Raw genomic sequence first — 23986 nt, forward strand, 5'->3', positions numbered from 1 at the left:
CAACTGATCAATACAGAACTCCACAAGTACTGTATGCTTTCAAGGTCCTAAGTAGTGGTGCATCAAGATTCAGTAGTTTCTCCAGTAGATTCTTGTCAGTTTCTCCAAAGTCCCAATTTCAGGGGCTGCCTGTTAGAAATCCTGAAGACATCTCATGGTCAACCAGCATTAAAAGGTGGGCCAGATCTTACTTTGTGGGCTAGATCCTGAGGTCCTTACTCAGTCCTTCGCTGGACACAATTCCAACCGACATCAATGTTCTTGTGACATATTAGATTAAGGTGTATAGCTTCTAATTTTGGACACCACTGCAAAGTTGTTGATAGATGCAAGGATAAGCATAAACACATCAATAAGGACAGGGCAAGGATTTGGACCTGTATACCTTGATGTTGGATAACCCCCCCTCTCCACCTCACCTCCCTAAACAAACAAACGAAACCCCTGCCATATAATGAGCACAGAAGTACGATTCTAAACCAGCTCCTCAACTGGCATAAGTGCAGCGCAGCTCCATTGACTATCTAGTCTAAGAGTATAAAAACACATTCAGAGCCACGTTTTACCAGCCTAATGCTGAGTAGTACCATACTCTACTGTCTTCAGTGAGCCTAAGGGAGCAAGGTAATACTCATACTCAGTATAAGAAATGCCAGCAAAATCTGGCCCAGAGCAATCAAACAGCTACTTATCAAAGGCCCCAGTACTGGTACCTTTATCAATGGTTCTCAACCTTCTTTACTGGTGACCCCTTTCACACAGCAAGCCTCTGAGTGCGAACCCCCCCTCCCATAAATTAAAAACACTTTTAAATTTATTTAACACCATTATGAACGCTGGAGGCAGAGCAGGGTTTGGGGTGGAGGTTGACAGCTCGCAACCCCCCTGTAACAACCTCATGACCCCTTGAGGGGTCCCCACCCTCCCTTTGAGAACCCCTGCTTTATATAAAGTTTAGCAACGGAGTTACTGGGGATTTGTTTTTTTCTTTTCAATATTATGTCTGACAACTATTTCTTCTTGCTGGATTAGGACCCAATCCTACACACAATTAGGCCCTGATTCAGCACAGCATTTAAGCATGTGCTTAAATCTATGCCTTTCACATTTACTTGAACTTTAGGCACATGCTTAAGTGCTTTCCTGAATTCTGCATCGAATGGTTTCAATAGCACTGTTCACAGCACGACGCATTACATCTGAAAGTGTTTCCAGGGTCAGGCTCTTAAAGTGTATTACCTCCGCTGGGCGGTGTTGATGGCCCAAAGCATTACAAACAAGCTAAAGAACTTGTCTGGAAGTTTTACCACCAAGACTCTCTTTACAGGCTCAAATGGCGAACTGAGCTATTCAGACTTCGAATTCTTAGAGCTATATCCTAAGCTGCGGCAACTCAAATATATACTGAGCTAATTCTGTGGGAATCTCAGTGTCACCATCTGACTGCATCGAATAAACCTCTCAATAAGGAGAAATCAGTGGCTCTCTGGATTATTAATACAAACACGGCACTAATTCCATCTGCTATTTACTACCTTTAGCATCGGAGTTGTCCCACTGGTAAAGACTCTCAGGTCTGGAATACGCTGTAGTCACCGTCAACTGCACGGATGAGGAGGAAGGTGGCTGTGCCCTTTTGTAACCTTTGGGCTGTCCTGACATCTGTAGTCAGATCGGTGTGCATTAAAGTTATACTGCAGCAGCCGGGGAGAATAAATTATGCATGGCCATTTTCTACAGAGAGAATGCAGAGAATAGGCTTTATGCTGCTTTGCCTCCTTCCACCCCACCCCAACAAGAAAGCGAGCTGACTCTGCTGCCAAAGTAACTGCTTCATTTAGTGTGAATTGCCACAAGGGAGAGCTGGGGAGTGGGGGGCGGGCTGCTTATGTGTTTTGAACGTAGCACCACCCTGTATGGATTTGGGCTCTGTATTTTACAAAGCGGTAACAAAGTGGCACTGTTTTGTAGAGGAGCTCATTTGCAAGTTAAGTGACGGCAACGAGTAAAAACCCAACCTCTGTAGTGCAGTAGATCCTGGAGGACTGATCTCCCCGTTGCACCCACTAGTTGGGTGATCTCCCCTCAATGGAGGTTCTTTGCCCCTCATTTGCTGGTTCAAATCCTGTCCAGAGACTGAAAGTCGTTACCACCTGATGGCTGTTTGGGGATGTAGGTGAAATGACTTCAGCGTTTCAGGACACACCTAGCCGGGTTCCATGTTGGCCATATCAGCAGAAAAGTCAAGGAGATGAAAGTACCCTCCCACATCTTGTGGCAATGGGCCAGACCATGGCATTAAAGAGGCCCTGGGTCACGCTGCCCCTGGGTGAGCTCAGGGAGGGATTACTCCCTTGCGGAGGGGTTAGTCACTGCGTTCTCCAGAAAGCACTAGGAGGTGCCTTGACATTTCCCCTCATGCTCACACAAGGACCAGAGCCATCTAGCCCGATGGGGGTAAGCTGGTTGTGCTGGTGCCTACATCATCCCATGCTGTTTGGCAGGGGGAGAGGGGAGGGCTGTTCTGTGGGGCACCCGTCTTGCATGAGCACTAAATTCAGAAAGAGGGAAAGAAAAAAAAAAAAGAAGGAAAATAAGAACCCCTCCCCTGGAGTTGAAACCTACCCCTGCCCTGACACTCACACAGAGAAGTGAACAGCCCCTTTGGAGAGGTGTCTTCAACAGCAAGATGTTAGGCTGGAGCCTGAGAGGTGCTGTGTAACCCACTCTTCTCTGTCAATGGAGGTTGAAGGTTCACAACCCTCTTCAGGAACTGCCCCTGCCTGACTATTCTATGTTTTAACCAGAGAGAAGCGACTGCTACCACAATAGCTGCATTGCCAAGGCCTCTGTCAGAGTTAAACGAACAAACCACACCAGATCCAGCAGGAAACTGAACACCAGACAGGTTTATATTTTTCAAGAAAAGGATGGAGGTTCCCAGGCTGAGTCTGCAGTCAAAGCAAGACCTGGTGGGGCCAGAGGACAGAAGAATCCCATTAGAAATCCACTTATTAACTGTGCACGTTCCCAGCGTAGATCCCACACTGAGGAGCCTCCTAGCTTGCACCGCTCTCACCGACATCTGCTCAGTGCTTTGCACCTGATGAACTTTGTTTTCCATCTTGTGCGCTGCTCGTGTCCATTAAGATGCCACTGCTTATCTCTCTTTGCCTTCCATTTGCCACTGATTCCAAAGCACGGGCTGGGGTGTGTTTATTTGTCACCCGTGCTCCTTCCTATTTCCAAACCGTGAAACAAAAGGGGAATCAAAGAGCAATCAGACAGTATTGACCTTCAGAGACACTAATTAGCCAGTCCTCATCGCACCCTAATAAGTATAATTTCCATTGCACAGAGGGGAACCTAAGGCAGCAAGGTTACTTGCCCAAGCATTCAGAGACTCACAGTCAGAGTTCCTGGCTCTCAGCCCTTTGCTCTCAATACTCACTTCTCAAATCAGACTCACTTATTTCACATTTTTCTAGTTACCCGCCACAAATATGTCTCAACAGCACCCACAATGGAAATGTAGCATATGCTTTATGAGCTGGAATAAAATAATTCCTCCTAATATCCTGATGATCAATAGCCATCTAAAGGGAGCTAAAGACAAATATAGTTATTCACTAGAAGTCAGTTATTCTGCTTGTGGTGTGATTTCAGAAATCAAAATGTGGCACCAGGGAGCCTCAGGGGTTGCTCTCTTATGGAAGCCAGGGGCTTCTCCCTGGATGGCCCATATGGAGGACCGGAGTATCAGCCCTTCGCCTCCAGAAAGGACGGTGTTAATCCAGCAGCTATTGCTGACTGTGATGGTGCATTTGTTCTGGCTGGCTTGCCACTAGCATTAAGCCGTCTCGTTCAAGCGTGTTCCATTGCACTTCCATTTCCAGACTGACTCTCTTCCGTACTTGGGTTACCCCACTTTCCCCTATTTGCAGATAATTTATTGTACAATTTCCTCAACAGACTCCAAGCATGGCCTCAAAAAGACAGAAAGACTGTATCCCCAGGCACTCTCTAATGGCCCCTTGAGCCATTATTAATTGGCTGTTTTTTATAGGAATTGTGGCGGGTCTGACAGAGGGGTGCATAGCACCTTATGGATCACTTCAGAGAGGGTGTTCCATGCATGGTGGGGAGTGGGTGGTCTGGAAGAAGGCACAGAAATGTGTTTGTGAGGAGCTAAGAAGGGGGCTGATGAGATTGGCATTACCCACAGACCAGAGGAGGTGGGGGCAGGGCAATAAGACACAGGAGCACACAAATAGGGAGGTAAATGTTATGAAGGGTAAAATTACACACAAAAAAATTCGAATTTCTTTTTCAAGGGGTCATGGTCGCTAGACAGCTGGACATGAGCTCCCATGAGCTAATGCAATCCTTGAATGTATAACGGGGAACGTAGACTAGAAGTAGAGAGGTTATTTTACTTCTGTATTTGGCACTGGTGCGACCACGGCTGGAATATCATGTCCAGTTCTGGTGCCCACAATTCAAGAAGGATGTTGATAACGTGGAGAAGGTTCAGAGAGACAAGCCCCGAGAATGGTCAAAGGATTAGAAAACATGCCTTACAGTGATAGACTCAAAGAGCGCAATCTATTTAGCTTAATGAAGAGAAGGTTATGGGGTGACTTGATTACAGTCTGTAAGTACCTGCATGGAGGAATATTTTGATCTCACCTGTGCAAGGCATCAAGCCCAGGAATTTCACTCTAGACTCTATGGTACCTGGAGCAGCTTATGGGGCGGGGAGTAACACAGTGATTGCCTTTGTAAGCAAGGAGCAGAACAGTCACACTCAATGTGAAATGTTACCAGGGGCGCATGGAGGAATTTGACGAGAGAATTCAAGATGAAAGGTCCCTCCTGGGCCGAGGAGCTCCTGGAGGAGTTTTTAATGCAGAGTAATAATCTTTGAAGGTAGGGCTTGGTAATGAAAAAGCCTAAACAAACTTAACAGGTTCTCCAATGAAATCCTGTTAGATTATATTGCTCCAGGTAACCATCCTTTCAGCATGCATGCAGTATGGGGGGTGTTGCGCTTCTCTGCTGCCTGGTCCCCTCTTCCTCCTCTCTTCTTGCATGGGCTTCTCTGCTCCTTGGTTCCCTTCTTCCTTGGACATGTTTCCCAGCCACTCAGTCCTTTACTCCTCTTGTTTCCCTGGGTGTCTTCCTTGTGTAAGTAGCGAGGCTGGCTCCTGCTTGTTCCCATCTGATTTTGCGGTTCTTCTTTGCCTGGCAGCCTGTAAAAGCTGCTGGGAACAAAGATGAGAGCCAGCACCACATGGCCAATCAGCAGCGGATCACCAGCATGTGCTCTGTGGACCACAGTTTGCGAACACCTGGTGTACAGCAAAAGGGTGACTCAGTAGCAAGTGGGGTTAGAGTCTTCTCTTTGGGAATGGATCCTGCCCTTCATGGTGGTGGGACTTGATGATCTGATAGATTTTTCTATGTTCCTGTACACTGGTACCAGCGTGCCCTATTAATGCTGTATCTGCACAGGCATCTGTGGCCTGTGATAGGGAAACAAGGCTTGTATAATCTGTCGGTTTAGGTTTTTATACCACTTTGGTAATGTCTTAATTATTTCTCCCTGGTCCATTTTAGGCAGTATAGGCAGAAGTGCTTCCGAGGGAGTTCTGTGCTTCTCGGCTACGCCAGGGGTGGGAGCAGGCTCTTAAAGAGAGGGAGTAGGGAAATACTGGTGTGGAGTCTCAGAGCTCCAGCTGGACTCCACTACAGCAGAAAAGGATGCAAAGCAGAAACACGATGGAGGATTGCACAGTTCCTTCTCTAGCTGCCATTTCCTAGTGTAACCAGTAAGTGGCATGGTTTCTTGGGTTACTCAAATGTTGCAGCCTGAACACCCTTGCCTGGTAAACCCTTCCCGACAGCTATGCACACAGGTGCTTCCTGACATCTGTTTGGAACTTGCATTTCTCTTCACTTACTCTTTGCTGTCCCTCTCTGTGTTGACTCAAAACAGCTACTTGGCGGTGAGCAGTACAGACCCTGTGTAGGACTCACAAATCGCAATTCGTGTCTGGTCCGTCTTGGCTGTAGAAATGCCAGATTAGTAGCTCTTTGATCGTATGAGCCTGGCCTATTAACCCCAACTCTTCTCCGTTTGAAGGGGCTAATTCGAAGCACAGGAATGCTGGGCATTCGACTGAGTCACTGAGTAAACCTGCCACTGCCCTTTTGCACCCATCACGCACAAAGAATCTGAAATTAGATTCTGGCCCGACAGTCACAAACAAATGAAAGAGGTACATGGATTAAGAATGATCGGGTTAGCTACATAATATTGGTTTGGAGATTAATTTTTGATGCACAGAAAAGCTTATTAAAATTTCCCGCAGTTGACATATCTTTGATATGATTATTCACTCCTGGGAATATTTTTACATACAAGACTTCAAGTCAAAAAAGCACATGGCATTTTACAACTCTGTTCTCTTCTTATATTCATGTTTAATGGTAATTTATTGAAACTTACAGACACTTTGGGGATTGAGGTGCTTCTAGTAAGCATGAGTAATCAGCAGCAGTTTAAATGTTGATGTACATCCTATGCAACTTTATAGGCGTGGTGGTAAACTGGCCCAGAATATGGTCCTCAATCCACCCCTTCCCAATCTTCACCAGATTATCAGGCGTTTCAGGATAAACCAGGTATAGTCCTAATGACTGTGGAGATAATGACTGCTCTTAAAAGTCTGAATAAGGGGGAAGACTCCTATAGTGTGGCAGCAAGACTCAGGGCTTGTCTATATTAGGGAAATGCGCACAGGCATAACTACAGATTCAGTAACTGAATTAAACAACATGGATGTAAGGTTTTAAAAACCAATTTAAGAGTGCCCACACAAAGAGGTTGAACCAAATTAATCAGTTTCTAAAGCAGGGGTCGGCAACCTTTCAGAAGTGGTGTGCTGAATCTTCATTTATGCACTCTAATTTAAGGTTTTGCGTGTCAGTAATACATTTTAATGTTTTTAGACGGTCTCTTTCTATAAGTCTATAATATATAACTAAACTATTGTTGTATGTAAAGTAAATAAGGTTTTTAAAATGTTTAAGAAGCTTAATTTAAAATTAAATTAAAATGCAGAGCCCCCTGGACTGGTGGCTAGGACCTGGCCAGTGTGAGTGCCACTGAATATCAGCTCGCGTGCCGCCTTCGGCACCTGTGCCATAAGTTGCCTACCACTGTTCTAAAGGAATTTAGACCTTGCATACAGCTATATCGGCATAGTTAAACCAACAAAACAATCTAGCGAGGACACAGTATTACTAGTATCAAAGTGTTTATACTGGTTCCCTTGCCATATCAGCGCCTAAGGCTAGGTCTACACTACCCTTCTGCTGACATAGCTGTGTCACTCAGGGTTGTGAAGAGACATTATCCCTGATCAATACAGTTGCACAGGCAGAAGTCCCTAGTGCAGGTGCTCGTTATGCCAATGAAACTTTCAAGGATTCACAAAGCTTTAGACTGGAGCACAAACTGTGAGAAGATAAGGCCTGAACGTTGCTTGAACACTAGCTCTGAAGGCATCCTGACTTCAGGCAAAAACTTACTGCCTTTATAAAAGGATCACTTCAAATCCCATTGGAGAGGTCCTCTGAGCGAAATACAGCAGAGGCCTAGTCAGCTGGGCCTCACTGAAATGAACCTTCATCTATCCTGTTATTTGGCTTTTGATGACTTTACTTCTTTGACTCACTTAGCTTCACAGGGACAGTCTTACCCTCATTTTAGACTTTTTAACAAAATTATACATGAAGTAATAACAACAATACAGCACCCAACCTCCCAAACCTTACAATTTCAGCAAGGTTGAGAGTTTGTTTCTGAACCATCCTCATATTTCATCCAAGCTCAGGTGAGCGAGTGATTCCAGCCCTCTCAAGGCTCCCAGCTCATGCTGCCTGTGTCTAAGTCCTACTTTGCTAGTTGGCAGTTACGGCTATACACCTGGCACACACCAAACATGACACCAAGTTTTCCTGACGGACTCTAAACTGAATGTGAAAATTGCAGCTATCGGTATTATAATGGGAACTCTGCCAAAATCTCCCCACTCCCTTCCATTCCTCCTCTGAGCATACTAATGAAGAGAAGATTAAAGAATGCATGAACTGGAATAGAGGAAATTAAAGCATCCCAGCATGGTCTTCTGTCTCCTTTCAGGTTTATGAGATTAAAAGTGCTATTACCCCTTTTAATGAGACAAGTCTTTCAGTGAGTTCCCCCAGCATCATCCACTTCTGTTGTTGCAATGGCCTTCATGACCATGCGACTCAATCTGAATTATTTCCTTTGCTGCTTTCAAATCACTGCTGTATCTGCCCCTTGGAAATATCGGGGGAAATACAGTTTGCATTTGTCTGAGGCTGAATTGCTCATTTTAAAAATCAAGCTACAGGTCCCTGTGTTAATTAATGGCCAGATTCAACCTGTAGTGGCTAATCCTAGGACCCGCTCCAACAAATTCACTGTAATGAACTATCTTTCGGGCTCTTTCTCCATATGGGTGGAGGCCTTGACAAAATACTTTGTCCTCATTTTCATGGGCAGGAACATATCTTGGATCTAGATACACATTCCTACCACACTCCTGGAGCACTGGATTCTCTGCCTCTTTTTTCTGCCTTTTCTTCTCTTTACAAGAGAAAGAGGGCTTTACAGCATTAGTATTAAGATTTATAGATCACATCTTATAATGCTTGAGACAATGTGAACTTTGTAGAACACTTTCTCTTTCTCTCTGAGATGGGTGAGTGACATTGAGCCAAACTAAATAAATACCGAGCATGTAATGAAATACAAAGTCCCATTAGATAATGTTCAATCAGTATTGTACATAAACAGTACCTTCTTTTATAAAAAATCTGTTGGTTTATTCAAAAAGGAGTTAGTTCACGGAAGTGAGACCAAAACTAATTGGCTATAATTTATATTCTGCAAAACTGATATCTTTGATAGTTTTAAGCAATCTTTCTAAAATCAAACCAATTACCACAGGTACTATGATGTTCCCCAGCAGGATAAGTCTCCACTCCTCTCTGGCCACTGTGCTGCCTGAGGGAGATTCCAGCTCCAGGTTATTTTCACAGAGCTTGAGCTTGATTCTGTTCCTACCTGTGCCATCTTCCAAGTGTCCAAAGTTGCAGATCTGGCTGATGTTGTGCACCCATATCTGCATTTCCTCCTCCGTTTTCGCCACCAAGTAAAAGGAGCGGTAGGTGGTTTTCACAATGAAGACAAAGTTATTCTGGAATTCTTTCTTGATGAAGTTGGACCCTGAATGCTTCAGCACTTCACATTCGTTAAGGTCTATGATCCGAATGGGTTTCTTTGAATGGTTGTTTCTGTAGTACTCCAGAACATCTGGGTTCCCACTCATGCGGCCCCTGCGGAGCACAAACCAGCGCTTCCGCCATGCCTGCAGGAGACACAATTGGACACATGTCACAGATGGGGAATTTGTTTCCTGCTTTAGCCTACAAACTGGTTGTCACATTTTGTCAACAGATCTAAATACGCATATTTTCTTTAGCTTCTATGCTTATTTTAATTACTGGGCTGAATGGTGACCAGTGATTTGAAATCCATTCCCATACGGCACGTCTACTCTAAGAAGAAAGGTGGGTAGCTGTAATTTTGACATTAGTTTGCAGGGCAGGTAAGCTATAGGCTTCTCCATAGTCTCTACCTCGATCAGTACCATGTGTTAAAGCTACAAATGGCCTTGTCTTCACTAAGATTTTAGTTGCTACGTTAGCTAACATGACATAAGAACACATCTTTTATCTTAGGATAAAATCCTAGGCATGCCTTGTCTTCACTGTGTTAGGTCTGGTCTACACTTGAAATTTAGGTCAACATAGCTACAGTACTCGAGGGTGTGAAAAAATCTACACTCGAGGGACGTAGCTATGCCGACCTAATCCCCAGGGTAGATGCAGCTAGGCTGACAGAAGAATGCTTCTCTTGAGCTAACTACCATTGCAAGGGGAGGTGGTGTTCCTATAGCAACAACAACAACAAACCTCCATCACTCTAAGCTGTGTCTACATTATTGGGTTATGCCAGGATAATTATGGTGCTGTAGCTATGCCGCTACAGTCCCCATACTTTAGACATGGCCTTACTTGCCATGTGTTAGCTAGCACCTGGTAGATAACACCTTTTCTCCTAGTGAAGACAAGGCCTTAAGATGAACCCAGCATGTTTCCATCAGATGGTTTTCTGTGCTCATAAAGAGCTGTTAATGAGCTGACAGTTACTTATGCAAATTAAGGAGAACAGACCTTGAGGAGGTTGCAGTGCTAAAAAGTTAAACAGATGACTTCAGAATGCTACAAAATCCTGTATATCTCACATAACGGCTTGTATAACTCTCTCTGCCCAAAACTGTAAATTAATAAATATTTATCTCTTTTGGGCCCAAATGATTAATAGCCTGGATTTCACACAGGGTTAAGTAAAGTCACATATAGATTAAGACACCATATGATTTTATAAAGCTGTATGCAGGATTTGGGGGAAGTGGGGGGGGGGAGATATTTCCCCCCCTCCATTTCACCAGCTGTTTCAGTTCACATACAGTGCTGTGTTGGTTACAGCTGTCACCAATATACTTACTACAAGACCCAGAAGGGAGCCCCCCCCCTCAATATTCCCCATTCCATGGATAAATATTAAACTAAGAAATTAGGAGCTCTTCACCTACTGAATTTGTATAAAGAATGTGATTGGATAAAATCAGGTCACATGATCAAAAATAAAACAATGCTGTTTGATGGCTGGCCCAGGGAAATAGGACATGTCCCTGTGATGTCACCAACCTTAGAGCTGTTTCCTACCTTCACAGAGCTTCAATTACACTGTATAAGAAACTCCTAGCCAACTAAGAACATCTGTTACCACTACCCTGCATACTTGGTCAGCTGGAACGTCAAAGTGACAGCAGAGACAAAACTCAGATTTCTTTGCTCCAAAAGCATTTGAATGAAAGGAGCATTTTCACTGGCTGCAAGCAATGTAGGAGCTATGACCCTTAGATGAGCAATTCTGATTCCACCCACTAGAGAGTAGTGTGGTGCGCACACACATACACTTTAGCCAGTTCACTACATCTACTAAATGGCCATTGGCTGTGCCATACTTCATAAAATTCAAAAGGAACAACAAGAAAAACAATTTGAACAACAACAGAAGAGATGATCTCCTTGCCTGAATCTTACTCAACTCCTGCTTGCAAAATGACTAGTCGTCATAACACAAAACTGAGCAGTTGTCTGTCATTTGAGAAATCTTAGTGTGAGCTATGATCACACCCATTTTGTGGTAGGAGGCTATTTTTAAGCTGGCAAACAGGTCCAGCATCTCTTGAGACCAAGCAATTGGTTGCAAAATGTTTTAGCTGCTATGTAAAAATCCTCGTTTATGTACCTTAAAAGTCAATACAATTCCTCCAGTTTTTGCTGATTCTCATTTCCAATGGGTACAACAGCCACTAAAATATGGAAGAAAATAAACCCCATGGCCTATATTAATCAAAGGAAATGTAACATGACCCCCGAAGTAGCTGCCTGACAGCAAAGGCTTTGAAGCTGATTTCCATTATTCTCATATTTTTTTGATGCAAATAAACTGAACGTGAGGGGTGTCCAGTCATCCTGTCAGGACTCCTCAAAGCTTTTGGAGTCTACCATCAGAGATGCACATGGAACAAATACTCCAATAAAATATTAATTGACTTGCTTACTTAAAAGCATGTCTATTCAGCCAGCCGTACCATGACCTACTTCTAAAGTGCAAGTCTATCCATATCAGGGCAGAGACTAAAGTAATATGTTAAACAAGGATTTTGCAAGCCTGAACCATCATTTGTCAACCTATGTGAAGAAGTGGGTTTTGAGAAGGGACTTGAATGAGGCATGGTGAACCAGGTTAGGAAGGGAGTGTAGGGTGGACAGCACAAGCACTGGCAATTCAAGCTTTCTCCCTGCTGCATGCTGCCCACTATGGTATACTCTTGATCTTTTGACCTCTAAAAGTCAGAGGGTGATTTGATCTCTTTGCCCATTGGCCCTCCTGTTGCATCTTCCAGTCAGGTTATTAGCCAGCATGGTTGTTGTTTTTAATATGTGGAATCCTGTCCTAAAGGCCACCAAAGACTGTTTCTCACAAGGCCTGGAGATTTAATCTCTTAAGGACAAATTGTGAAATGTCATACCTTAAAAACCTGATTATGCAAATACAAACACTGTAAAGTTTTTGGTTAATGATTAGGTCTGTAAAACAGAACCAGTCCTGACAGCATGTCAAGATTTAAACATCTGTTTCTTTGTTGGCGGAGAAACTCAGGGCACCTTCAGGAGAACACCAGCAATTTTTGAAGTGCTGAGGTGTATAATATATCCATAGAATACATATATTTCTCTCCTAACCAACTTCTGGGCTTCTCTACTATCATGCACAGTTCCTGAGTTAGCAGTTGATCGGACAGACATGTCACTAGCCTCACTGAAGAAGCACAGTTATATTTTTTTCCCACTCTTTCTTTCAAGCCATGTGCTTTAATGAAAAAAGAATACTGGTATGTAATATTTGCCCTTCCCTTCCAAAGTGCCCTCTTAATTGCTTTCAAATGCTGGCACTTAGGATATGCCACCTAACTGTGAATTTTTATCCAACCTTTCGAAAATACATAGAACCTCAGAGTTACAAACACCGGAGTTACGAACAGGCCGGTCGACCCCACACCTCATTTGGAATTGGAAGTACGCAGTCAGGCACCAGAGACAACAACAACAACAAAAGCAAATACAGTACAGTGCTGTGTTAAAAACGTAAACTACTAAAAAAATAAAGGGAACGTTTAAGAAAAGAGTTGACAAGGTAAGGAAACTGTTTCTGCGCTTGTTTTGTTTAAATGAAGATGGTGGAAAACAGCATTTTTCTTCTGCATAGTTGTATTAAGTCAACGTTCAGTTGTAAACTTTTGACAGAACAAACATAACATTTTGTTCAGAGTTACAAACAACCTCCATTCCCGACGTGTTCATAACTCTGAGGTTCTACTGTAATTACTGTTTATGTGGGGGAATGCCCAGAAGTTTCAGAAGTGTCTGATCTCATTAGAGCCAAAGAATTTATGGACAAAAACCCAAGAGAATGCTGTTTCACAATTTAAAAAGTGGGACGTTTGCTGAATAACCTAGCAGGGAACAGCCCAATACTCAATGAAATACCATGCTTGGATCATGAACAGTCCATCACAAAACAAAATATATAGGGTTCGATTCTTTGGTACAATTCTGGCTCTAAATGATCAGCAGAGAATTCCTATTAAACTCCCTGCTGGCATAAACCGAGAGGAAGCACTGATTCCCCCAGGGTAGCTACTCTAGGCTGCGCTAACTGATGCTGGAGCTGGGCTGGCACATGATCAGGGAACTGTAAACAGCTTCCTCCACCCCCTCCATGCTGAAAATGAAGCACATAATCTGAGACATAACATTCCTAAGTAGTTCAAGGTACAGTGCAGGACAGCCCTATGTCTCAGTTTGTTTAGATTTTATGCTTTGCTGAATCTAAAGTCTGTAGGATCTCAAGCACAATTCCAGAGAGCATAATATCATCAGCTGAAACAGAACTCTGTACAAAGTATTTCAGATCTGCCATTTCAAAACGTTGGGCCAGATTCTTCACTACTGATTGGTTTCATCTTCACACCATTGTGGCCATACAACTCGATTTTTTTTTTGTTGTTGGTTACAAATATGTGATAAAATTAACATTATTCTTAGCTCTGTTATAAAGAATGTGTGCCAGGGAATGCTGGAGGTGGATGGACAGTTAAGCATGCAAGACTCAACTTCAATGGAGGTCTGGGTGTGCAAGGAACGCCAGGTTAAGTCTCAGGGTGACGGGCTGAATTATGTACGGTGACACAAATCAAAGCAGTCACATGCTTAGCAGTGATGTAGATTCCAAGCAGCAGACTCATTTTCTCTCTTCACTGCACAATGTCTCTTAAGAGCACAGATGACTCCAAACCTAGTCATATAATCCATGGCCAATTTACCCTCCCTTACCAAATCTGTAAAGAAAATCGAGCTGAAAAAGAGAGAAAACAGTGTAGGGCCTTTGGTTCTTGTGAATCCCAGTCCTGACATTCAGAAAGATGACTAAATTCCTAATGTGCTTTCAGAGAGCATTTGAAGTAAACAACCATAGCAGAAGGTGGTTTCTACCGCAACACAATTTCTTTTTCTCTGTAATCAAAGGTTTGGGGCTAGTAAGCTGCTCTGTGGTTTCTAATGATAAAGAAAATGAATAATAGAACATGCGTCAGAAAATGCCACTGCCTTCGTCCATGTCAGCATACATAGCAAGTCACATATGTGCTACAGAGCCCACACAGCGGAGACACCCCTATATTCCACAGAAACCCACCAAAGATAACTGAAAGACTCCACAGAGATGAACGGGGTTATCAACAGGCCCCACAACTCATGACCAGGAGTCAGGGCCCTTGGGTTCTACTCCTAGTTCTGGTTCGCCATTTTAGCCTGGGGAAGTGGCTGAACTGTCCAGTGCCTCAGTCTACCCATCAATAAAGTAAGTCTAAGACCTTCCTCATGTGGGTGCTGTGACACTGGATTCATAAGTGATTGTAAAAATACTAGCAGTGTGATCCTTCGATAAAGAGCATTATAGTACATCTACCTTCCTTGGTGTTTAGATGGCCTTTATTACCATAGGTATCTGCACACCTCCCAAACTTGAATGTATTTATCCACACAACACCCCTGCAACTCTTTCTACAGACCAGGAACTGAGTCACAGAGAAACTAAATGACTTGCCCAAGGTACCAGAGTAGGGACTTAAATCCAGGTCTCCTAAAGCCTAGGCTAATTCCTAATCACTTGGCCAGCCCTCCACTTTATAAGTGACAGGTATTGTCACTTGTTTTCAACCGACATTTCTACTTTCTAAGGGCCCACAACACGGCATGTCTCACACCTCTGGGGAAAGGCAACGTCAGGCTTTTACTTGTATCCGGGTTTTTATTTGGTTAGTGAGCCTGTTTTTCACCTCTTTTCCCTGTTTAAACTTTCATCATACCACCATATCATGGTACAGTTAACAGCTACCGTAGAAAAGGTTATTTCCATTTTAAAAAGCTTTCTACGTTATTATGCCTCTGATCTGCCAAAATATTTTTAACCTAAAAAGCTTTTGCACATTCAACTATGCTAAATACATTATGTGCTGAGAGTTTTAAGCACCCATGGACTGCATTGCAAAACTCATCTGAAATGGTTACACATTTGCCGATATGTGATATTCATACAGGTCTATGAGATATGCAAATCTGGCTGACTTTGAATGCATACTAAAGAAAGCCACTCACATGATATCACCTTTATCTGCAAGCAACTACAGGGGTCAAACTTCCTCTGCCTTTTCTTGGGGTGTGTTTACAGATGGTTAAAGGACACTCCTACTGCAGTGTAAGTGGGATCCAGAGATTGTTTTAATTCATTCCTCACAATCCACTCAAAGTGCTGCTCATTGAGCTACCAGAGTTGCAGGATCACTTTGAAATAAAGTTGCGTCACTGTCTCAGCAACAGTTTCTGTTGCTGCTCTGGTTTGTCAATACAAAACTAGCAAGTGACTGGCACTTTGAGGGGCAGGGCAATATGGTGCATGCTGATCATGCTGAGCAAAACCAGCAGCGGGAGCATGGAGGTGGGGATAGTTCGGTTTCATCTGATCAGAGCCGGTAGAGTTTGGAAAGCGGATTGTTTTGTTTACGGGCTCAAAACTAAATATGGTATCAAATCTACAGGGGAGTTTAGTTCAACTGCAGTGGGAGAAGGGCTGGTTCCTCTCCAGCAAGGAATTTCCCAGTTTGCATTTGGTTTTGCTATTTTAATCTAGACAGTCTCCAGGAGAAATATTACATGTATTTTGGTGCCTTTCGAAATTGTTGAGGACTTCACTATATGTTTATATAGCTTCAGAAGTCTGCCATTGTTGGCACTAGAAAGCCATCTTTGTCAGAAAACGACAACTATCAGACAAGAGGTAACATAAATTAGTAATAATTTTCATCTGTCCTTCATACGTGGAATGGTCCATTGCCAATGAGAGGAGAGGTTTTAGAGCAGCGTTGGTCTGATGCCCAGGTGTTGCTGTGTGCAACACGAGACATGAGTGTTTTCTGCTTGCCTCTGAGTTTTTAATGTCAGGAATCTCCACAGACACTTCTAAAGGAACATCTCGGTCATTATTATTATGATAGCACCTTCCATAAATAACTGCTGCTCCCGCAGACCAATATCTTTATATCTGCCAAATAAGTGGTGTGAAGTTGGTGTGAGCTGTAAACTGTTGGATATTGCACTGTCGGGTAAGACAAGCCACAAACAAAATAAAAACGTACTGAAAAACAACCAGAGCACTAGTAAGCAACAGAAGAACGAGAGGCATGCCAACAAGGGGTTACGTTTCTACTGAAGAGGTGACTAATGAGCATTTTGTTTGGTGAACATATTTTCATTTGTAAATACTCGTGCAAAATACACACCAACAGGTAAGCACAGATGAGAACACATACTAGCTATGTGATATAACATTAGCATAAAGTATGCACTTCATACTTTGTATTTTTTAATCACAACCCCTTTCATCCAAAGATCTAAAAGGTCTTCACCAGGGCAGATAAGAATCAATGATTTAGAAAAAAAATAAAAATAAAATTACAAATCGATTTTTATTTAGATCAATTTTTTTGGATAAAATGCTTTGAGGAAAAAGCCTATCTAAAGATCATTTTAATTACGATATCTTTGAGCGATAATGTATCTCATCATGGAATAGGGATTATTAATTTTATAGTATGAGACAATATATTCATGTAATGTTTAAGAAAAGTTTTGTAAATGAGTTTTAACAGTTCTTGGACTAGGGACCCAATTTTATGGGGTTCCAGGGGCGTTTGTATAGATTATTTAGGTTAATCTTTCTATCTACCCAATGGGTCTCAAAGCTCAGTCTAGACGATACCATCAGAGATGCCTAGTTTTGCAGTTCTCAAACTGTGGATTTGTGTCTCCAGAGATAACATGCTTGTTAACAGCAAAAATATTTTTAAATAAATAAATAAATATATAGAAGTGAGAAATAACAGACCTCAGCCCTACTGTCCCTCTGCAAATTTGTGTACACAGAGTCAATCCCTTACCTCTCTCTAAGCGCAAAGTTTCAAAAAGTTCAATGACTAGAAGATTGTTGGGAGCGGAATAGATCTGGACAAGGAGAAGAAGTCTGGAGACAAATATGAGAAGGGAGGGACAGGCAGTAGAAACAAAAGTGAAACTGTTTGAGCAGCATATTCCAGAAGTCTTGAGGTCTTTCTGAGTGTAGCTTTCATTGATTTGAGCTCTACCATACCATTCTCTCACTAGAAGGGAAAACCTATAATGGCAGCAGGCCGTAAAAGACCCGGTTTGGGAATATTTTAATGAAGTTCCTCTACCTGTGGGTAAGACAGGCATGCATGCAAAATGCAAACAGTGCAACACAGAAATGCAAGGCCTGGTTGCCCAAATGAAACAACATTGTGAGAAGCGTTCCTTCTCAGGAGGAAGCTGCGTTGAAGATGATGAAAGGAACACGTCTGAATATGCAGGATCTTCAGGTTGATCAACTTTTTTATTTCATACTTCTTTCTTAAGGACCGCCTGTCTTTCTTCTGGACTATTTTTGAATTTTTGTGTTTGAGCAAAAAATATAGTTGTTGTTCTGTGGTACTATCATTTTAGATGCAGCTGTGATAAAAAATAAATAGCTGAAATAGGCAGATCTTCCTTTTACAATTTCACCTTTAAAGGAGTACTGAGTGTCAGTGAATGTAATAAGCAATCCTAAATGAGCAGTATAGTTTTAATAATTAAATAACTGCATTGACTTATTTTGTTTAGGAGAATCCACCCTCAACATACAGGATTCTGAAGACTATCCACCTTCAAGATCACCATTTTCTATAGTTTCAGAGTTATCTGCCAATGATAGAGTTTCAATTGCAAATGTATGTCACATAGCCACAGTTTATCACCTGTAGCAAAAAGGAAAAAAAAAAAAAGTCAGTCATCCAGAAACAGCCACAGATAAGCTTGTGATAAGAACCAGCAGGTTACAAAAAAAAGGAATTGATGAAAAAATTGCCCAGTTTGTTTATGCAGCAAACTCTCCTTTCCATATGACTGAGAACCCACACTTCATTAACATGGTTCAGTCATTAAGACCAGGATACAGTCCACTCAACAGAGCAGATGTTGCAGGCAAATTGCTGGATAAAGTGTATGAAAGAGAAATTGAGCAGTGTGCAAAAGGTTTAGAGGGTGAAATTGTTAACCTGACTCTTGATGGGTGGAGCAATGTCCACAATGATCCTGTTGTATGTGCTTGTGTGACAACAGAAGAAGGGAATGACTTCCTTACAGAAACAACTGATACATCAGGAAATGCACAAACAGCAGAATACTTACAAGAAGTAGCAGTAAAAAGTATAACAAACTGTGAAAAAAATTTCAAATGTCTAGTATGCAGCATGGTCACAGACAATGCTGCAAATGTATCCAAGATGAGAAGAAATTTAGAAAGAGTGCAGAGAGTCCCCAGCGAATAACATAAGGTTGTAGTGCTCATTTGATGCACCTCCTAGCCAAAGACTTCAGTGTTCCAGAAATAAAGGCTAATGTTGAAATTGCAAAATATTTCTGTAACAACCACTCTGCAGCAGCTGTTCAGAAAAAAGTGGGAGGAACCAAGCTAACTCTCCCACAAGACGTGTGATTGAACTCCGTAGTGGACTGTTTTGAGCACTATATCAAGAACTGACCTAACCTAATGACAGTTCGTGAACAAAACTGTGAAAAAATAGATGGCACTGTCACAGCCAAAGTTCTTAACATTGGGCTTAAGAGAAATGTTGAACACATGCTGAGTACCCTGAACCTACTTATGTAGCCTTGAACAAAATGCAGGGAAATAGTTGTTTTATTGCTGAGCCTGTTGAAATTTGGAAGGAACTGAGTGAGATCTTAAAAAGAGAAATATGCAATGACAGAGAAATTACAAGCATTAAAAAAACGAATGGGACAAGCACTAGCTCCAGCTCATTTTCTTGCAAATATCCTCAATATTTGGTACGAGGGTCAAACCTGAACTGCTGAAGAAGAGGAGTTGGTTATGACGTGGACATCCAGCAATTATCCATAATGCCAACTATAATAAACTTCAGAGCTAAGGGTGAACCAGCCAAGAAATATATGTTTGCTGATGATGTTTTAAAGAAAGTCACACCAGTCAACTGGTGGAAGTCACTTAAGCACTTGGACTCAGAGACTGCTGAAGTGATAATCTCATTTTTAACAGCAGTAGCTTCTTCTGCCGGCATAGAATAAAAATAAAACAATTTAAATGTCTGTCTCGTGACGTTCTCCTCCTAACACAGCATGGCAAGAAAATCCTCCAAATATTAATGATTAACTTGTTGAATTGAGGATATTTATGAAGTCATTGGGAGGTGAACTATTGGCTTCAATTACCTTTGGTAAATGAAATAACCAAACAATTATTCGTTTTCTGATATAGCTGTAAAACTAATCTTTTGAAAAGTTTTCAAAATAAATCACTTTAAAAATGTATAGTGTGTACCTTCTAAAAATGAAACCTACATCTATTTCTGAGTTGTGAAGAATATGTATTAAGATTATAACAACCAAGAATGCACTTTTATGTAGAAATCCATGATTAAATCGAGTCTTCCTGACTAGTGATTTAAATCATGATTTAAATCAATTTGATTTAAATTAAATCCACCCTGGGTGTTCACCACCAAATTAAGACTCACAGCTCCTCTGTGAGGCAGGGAATTATCTTATTCCTTTTACGGATGAGAAGCTGAGGCCAAGAGAAATTAAGTGACTTGCTCGAGGATGCCTACAGGAAGTTTGGGAAACAACTGATGTCTCCTGACTTCCAGTCCCATCCTTCTTGGGAAAGTGATTTGTGTTAATCTATTAGCCTACAATGGACAGGTTCAGAAATGAATTTGTAACATGCACACAAAAGGGCAAAAGTTCAGCAATGGGTGAATTTTAAAAGAACTGAAAGCTTGCGACAGGTCTACACGTAGAAGTTCCCATATTTAACCAAACTCTGCAAGGCCCATCTGAGCCTCTAGAAATGGCTGGGCTGGAAATCTCACATGAACAAGGTTGGGCAACATTTCACTCCTGTTGAAGTTCTGGTGCAATGTGATCATGCAATGAAGCATCAAACTACAACGAAACAATGCAACGTGATGTGTCACAGGGCACAAGGGTGATTTTGGAATCCAGGCCATGAATATTCTGCAAGAATGGCTCACTGATCTGGGAGAGCCCAGGATGGAAAACAAGCCTGAACACAATGGGAGAAATGAACTGAACTAGTTTAAACGCTCCGAAAAGGGGTACGTTTGGGTTCAAGTCAAGATCTGACCAAAGTTTTGGATTTAAATTCATTTTAGTTGAGCAGGTTCAAACACTCATAATTAAGATACTAAGGGCTTAGTTCTGGCTGCCCTGAATGGCTGCACTAGGGAGCCTGCTGGGAAGAATCCCTTCCCCCACCACCTCTTACTTTGCAGTCAATAATACAGAGGGAGTGCTGGGGTGTACATAGGGTTGTAAACTTTCTAATCATACAAAACTGAACATCCTTGACCCACCCCTTCTCTGAGGCCCCAGCTCCTACTCACTCCACCCCCCCTCCTTCCATCACTCACTCACCCTCACTCACTTTCACTGTGCTGGGACAGGGGGTTGGGGTATGGGAGGGGGTGAAGGCTCTGGCTGGGGTTGTGGGCTGGGGCCAGGGATGAGGGGGTTGGGGTATGGGAGGGGATGAGGGCTCTGGCTGGGGTTGTGGGCTCTGGGCTGGGGCTGGGGATGAGGGGTTTGGGGTGCAGGAGGGGGGTCTGGGCTGAAGCCGAATGTGGGAGTGGGCTCAGGGCTGAGGCAGGGATGCTGGAGGAGGTGTGGGCTCCAGCTGGGGCTGTCAGTTCTGGGCTGGGGCGGAGGGGTTTGGAGTGCAAAAGGGGCTCAGGGCTGGGGCAGGTGCATGAGGGGGTGCAGGGTTTGGGCTCTGGGAGTGAGTTTGGGTGCAGGCTCCAGGAGGGAGTTCCAACCTGGGGCAAGGGATTGGGGTACAGGAAGGGATTTGAGGTGCAGGCTTCAGCCAGGCGGCACTTAACCTCAGGCACCTCCTGTTCTGCGGCGCAGCGGGGCTAACGCAGGTTCCCTGCCTGCCCTGGCTCCACATGACTCCCAGATGCAGATGGCATGTCTGGCTCCTAGGCGCAGGGGCAGCCAGCTGGCTCTGCATGGTGCATGCTGCCTGCGCCTGCAGCTCCCATTGACCGTAGTTCCCAGCCAATGGGAGGTGCAGAGCTGGCGCACGGGGCAGGAGCACCATGCGGAGCTTCCCTGATTGCCCCTGCACCTACAGGCTGCAGGGACATGCTGGGCACTTCCAGGAGCTGCTCGGATCTTTTAAACAGCCTGGTCAGCACCGTCTGACCGGAGCCACCAGGATCCCTTTTCAACCAGGCGCTTCTGGTCCTGGAAACCGGACACCTGGCAACACTAGGTGTACAAGGAGTGGTTGCAACTTGACAGTGCTACTGCTGCAGCATTCTGGGAAGGGCTACTATGGCGGGCCTAGTGTAGTGGGTGTGGCTGCAGAATGGCATGGAGGATAGGGGGAATCCCAAGAGGACAGACTGGGGAAGTATATGTACCTGGGGGTTGCTGCACTAGCAGTGTTCCTCATGTACCCACTGTGGCTGAGGCTTCTAGAGCAATAAGACAGCCCTGAGGCGGGTACACGAGCAGAGCAGCAAACCAAGTCCTACGCATTCGAGACTGACGTTTTCAGTGCTTAAAAAAATAAAGCATGGAAATGCTTTAAAATGGGTCATTTGAAGGGAAAATGTTAAGAGGAACCTTACAGCATTTCCTATAAATGATTTTAAAGGAGGAAGTTAAAATTCATACATAGCTTTGAGAGCAGCTGATGTCTAGCCTGTTGAGGATATATACGTCAGACTAGTTTCTCCCTCTGCACCAGCCCGGGGAGAGATGGGACTGAGGAAGGAGATTTGCCTATGTAAGGACCTCAGGACTGAGCTGCGAGGAAGTATGCCTCGATTCAAAGGGAATGGGACGATATAGTTGGTGTATCATGTGCTGTTGGAGCAAACACTTTATAAGACAGAAATCAGGCAGTAGTTAATAAACCACATTCGCTTGGATTGTGAGTGCTTTGTAGCAGGGACTGTGTCTTCCTTTCCATTGCATATTATCACACACAGCACTGTGCACGGAAATCGGAGATGACAGAGACCAAATCAGCCATTTAGTCCATCCCCCTGCCAGAGCTATCACTGAGCGATTTCAATCCTGGCTCCCATCAGCTCTGCGTAATAAATCTCTCTCTAATGCGGCTGCCTGCTGGTGCCTTCTAATGTGTCTCCTTGCAATACTCTGCAATCAGCTTGGCTGTTTTCCCTCCTGCCCATACATTTAATTCTTCACTCCTATATTTTGGTAGTTGACTTACCTACCTAGATCCACTAATTATCTATCTAGGATCTCACCCCACATCCATTTCCACAGCACTGACATATCTAATCCTGTGCATTATGGTTGGAAAAATTCAATGAAGATCCAATTTAAAGGTGAGAACATCCTTCCTTCCGGAGACAAGGATTCCCTCTGTTTCTGTGGCCAGGTAATCCCAGAAAATGTAGCCCAGGGAATGGCAGAAGAGGGAGTGCTTCTTCTGCAATTGCTTCCTTCCTGTTGACAATCAGGCCGTGGTCCTAGTGATGAAGGTGAGAGTTTGGCCTACGAGTTAGAGCTAGATGCAGGGTAGGTGGGGTCCAGGAAACAAGTCAAGGGTCAGTATCAGAGGGGCAGAAGCCAAATGCCAGAGCCAGAGGGTCAACTGGAGTTGTACACCGGGGGCAGAGCCTCGATCGAAGCCAGAAGGAAGCAGAGGCTGGAACAGAGCAGGAGCGGGGATTGGAAGCAGGCTGGAACAAGGACTAGAACGAGCAGGAGCAGGGAGTGGAACAAGGGCAAGCACAGCTGCAGGCATGGTTTGCACTGAGCAGCCACTGAATGGTTACACAGGCCAGGCTGGTAAGCAGGACTGCAAACCCAGCTGCCCATTGGGCCTGTGGCCACTCAGAGTTCTAAGGCAATGCAGTGGGGCTCACGGGTTGTCCAGCAATGCAATTAGGGAGCAGGCCAGCAGCTGTTCCTAGCTCCTCGGGTCCCTGACCAGGTGGGTTTGATTTAAATCACAATTTAAATCAAGTGTCAGGAAGACTCAATGTAATAATGGATTTCTACATAAAAGTGCTTTCTTGTTGGTTGTTATAACCTTAATACATATTCTTCATAACTCAAGATAGATGTAGGTTTCATTTTTAGAAGGTATACACTATACATTTTTAAAGTGATTTATTTTGAAAACTTTTCAAAAGATGAGTTTTACAGCTATATCAGAAAATGAATGATTGTTTAGTTATTTCATTTACCAAAGGTAACTGAAGCAGATATTTATAAAGTCATTGGGAGGTGAGCTAACTCCAATTCAACAGGTTAATCATTAATATTTGGAGGATTTTCTCACCATGCTATATTAGGAGGAGAACATCACCAGACAAACATTTAAATTGTTTTATTTAACTAAAACAACAACGTTATGTATTCTGGATTTTTTTTTCTTCAACAGCATACATATAATATTTTAACAAAACAAGCATATGAATTATTGAATTCAGTTAAATATTCAAGTTTTTAAAAATCAGGTTTCTTTTCATTA

At 43.2% G+C, this 23986-nt stretch overlaps 1 protein-coding gene across 8 annotated transcripts in view; it reads right to left on the reverse strand.

Moving 5' to 3' along the window:
• Positions 1 to 23986, reverse strand: part of GAB3 (GRB2 associated binding protein 3) — a 100687-nt gene that overhangs the window by 18756 nt on the left and 57945 nt on the right. For 7 of the 8 annotated variants that reach the window (XM_030576591.1, XM_030576588.1, XM_030576593.1 and 4 more), the window contains one exon: positions 9161 to 9464. In XM_030576591.1, coding sequence (XP_030432451.1) covers positions 9161 to 9464 — 304 coding nt within the window. Of the gene's footprint in view, positions 1 to 9160; positions 9465 to 23550; positions 23555 to 23986 lie in introns of those variants that run through there. The other variant, XM_030576595.1, reaches the window with a different exon arrangement.

Source organism: Gopherus evgoodei, chromosome 9, assembly GCF_007399415.2.
Source record: "Gopherus evgoodei ecotype Sinaloan lineage chromosome 9, rGopEvg1_v1.p, whole genome shotgun sequence".
NCBI classification, from domain to species: Eukaryota; Metazoa; Chordata; order Testudines; family Testudinidae; genus Gopherus; species Gopherus evgoodei.